Here is a 2393-nt window from a genome sequence, read left to right on the forward strand (position 1 = left end):
AGCGAAACTACTTTGTTTGGCCTTCCAAAAGAGGACGATATCTGCTTTGTCATGCCTGGAGCTGATCCGTGCTGGTCGCTGAGGAAATACATCAACTTCGCGCTGTGGATCGCCGGATCGGCTTTCACCGTGGACAAAGCGGAGTCCAGCTTGGGGTCGTCACATGTGGTTGCCGCAAACCCGTCGGACGCTCCTTCGTCGAATCCGCCGGCCGCGCCGTTCAATCAGAGCACACCTTGCTTTTCAGACCGTTGAGCTTTGTAAAAATCAACGCGTTTCAGAAAGGCGGGGGATAGAGGAGAAACAATAATGTACAGTATGTGGAAAATAATGTTTTTTGAACCTTAACCATAAACACATTTCATTACACCAAATACACAAAATAATGTTCTTTTTAGCAACATCATATGACCCCTTTAACCTCTGATAAAGCATTCCTGTCCATATTTGTTACATTTTTGTTGAACTCTGATGTTATATGCAATAAAATGTCTTTTTTGTGTGTGTTCAGACTTGACTGTAGTAAAATTAATGCAAAAACTGACCTTTCAAACCAACATTTCAAACAAACAAAAAATCTAAACCTTTACAAACAGTTGTCATTGAGAATGTCTAAATATAAATCCAAATCCACAACTTAAAAAAAAGTATTTATGTCTAAAAACAACTAGAGAATTGATAAGCCTTTTATATAGAGCTCTATAGGAATCTAGTAGCTAAATCACGGAATTTCAGATGTTTTTCTTTTTTTTACTCCCACCAGATGGAACTAATTTGCCTTCAAAAATTGGATTTTAAAGGCATTGTCTCTATTTTAACATGAAATACTGCCATCATTGAAAAGTAATAGAAAAATATTAGAAATTTGTTTTATTATTTTCAATGGGAAGAAATTGATCATAATTATTGCATAAATATTAAATAGTACCATGAAATTATCTCAAAATACAAAATAATAAAGAAAACATATTATCGAACAAAAATATATTACATTGATTTCACTGAAAATAAAAAAAGTTAAATTTCAGGTGTCCAGTCACTTTTGACCGCGAACAACACAAGTGTGACTCCCAAATGAACAATATCAGAGGGTTAACCAAATAGAAGAATGTATTTAGGAAAATATGAAAAATATGAAAATGCTACTAACTAAGTGTGAACTACGTGTTTTATGACAATTCTACAGTAAGACAATTAAAGCAATTAAAGCTTTTATAAGAAGAGATAAATGATAGGTCATATGACAAGCTAGCAACCTTAATAAAGGTTAAAAGTTAAATAAAGTCCATATAGAATTACCTGAAATACCCTGTGGCACCATGCAGATGCTCATCAACATTCATTCTGGTGCAAAAAAGTTTCTAAATACATATAGGGCCTAATCATTTCACAGCAAAACAAAAACTGTGCAAAACAAAATGATCACAAAATGGCTTGAATTTGAATACCCTAGATCTTACATTCATTTAGCTATAGACAGATCAAACATGATCTTTTCAGCCTTAAGTTTAAGTAGACTTTGAAGGTCCTGTAGTGTACATCTTGGATCCATTTAAACCTTGCGAGAAAGTGCTCATCTGTGTGCCACGATGTCTCTTTGACCTGCGGCACATCAGGTAGAACATCTCGATCACGTTCAGAAGCAGAGAGATACACGACACCACCAGCATGAAGATGATAAAGATGGTTTTCTCTGTGGGACGAGACATGTAACACTCAACCGTATGAGGGCAAGGAGATTGGGAGCATTCTATCTTAGGGATCATTATGAAACCGTAAATATAATACTGGCCTACAATAAATGCAGCCTCAAGCAAGATCTTAGCAAACAGGCTGGCTAGGTAACTACCTAATAACTGGCCCTTGATTATAACTTTGCCATGATCGTCTGTGTATTTGGGATGTTTGAGGCCTTGCTTTTCCGCATGGCTTTCAGTCTGCTGTCTTAGTTTCTTTTCTTTGTGGAGTATATGCAGAACGTGGCCGAAGTATAGAAGTGTTGGCGTGGACACAAAGAGGATCTGAAGCACCCAGAAGCGAATGTGGGAGATTGGAAAGGTGTGATCGTAACACACGTTCGTGCAACCAGGTTGCTTAGTGTTGCAGATCATTTTTGATTGTTCGTCGCTCCACACCTTTTCAGCCCCGGCTCCGAGGACCATGATCCTGAAGACAAAGAGAACAGTGAGCCACACCTTCCCAATGACTGTGGAGTGAGACTGCACTTTGTCCAGCAGCTTGGAGAGAAAGCCCCACTCTCCCATGCTTGTGCCTTTAGTATCTTCTCTGCCTGGAAAACTAGGGGAGAAAGACAGCATTTTAAGTGGTTGAGTTTTGATCTGTTTAAAAGTCCATTTTACCTAAAAATGTATGTATTATTTATTCACCATTAC

General features: G+C 37.8%; 1 protein-coding gene across 1 annotated transcript; it reads right to left on the reverse strand.

Moving 5' to 3' along the window:
* Nucleotides 1–1222: 1222 nt before the first annotated feature.
* On the reverse strand, nt 1223–2321 carry LOC107717177 (gap junction Cx32.2 protein-like). Its single transcript, XM_016523857.1, has one exon. The coding sequence runs from the start codon at nt 2316–2318 to the stop codon at nt 1509–1511; it is 810 nt and encodes a 269-aa protein (XP_016379343.1). The 5' UTR covers nt 2319–2321; the 3' UTR covers nt 1223–1508.
* Nucleotides 2322–2393: the final 72 nt, after the last annotated feature.

The sequence above is a fragment of the Sinocyclocheilus rhinocerous genome, unplaced genomic scaffold (assembly GCF_001515625.1).
Source record: "Sinocyclocheilus rhinocerous isolate Xijiao unplaced genomic scaffold, SAMN03320098_v1.1 scaffold1874, whole genome shotgun sequence".
In the NCBI taxonomy this organism is placed as follows: Eukaryota; Metazoa; Chordata; class Actinopteri; order Cypriniformes; family Cyprinidae; genus Sinocyclocheilus; species Sinocyclocheilus rhinocerous.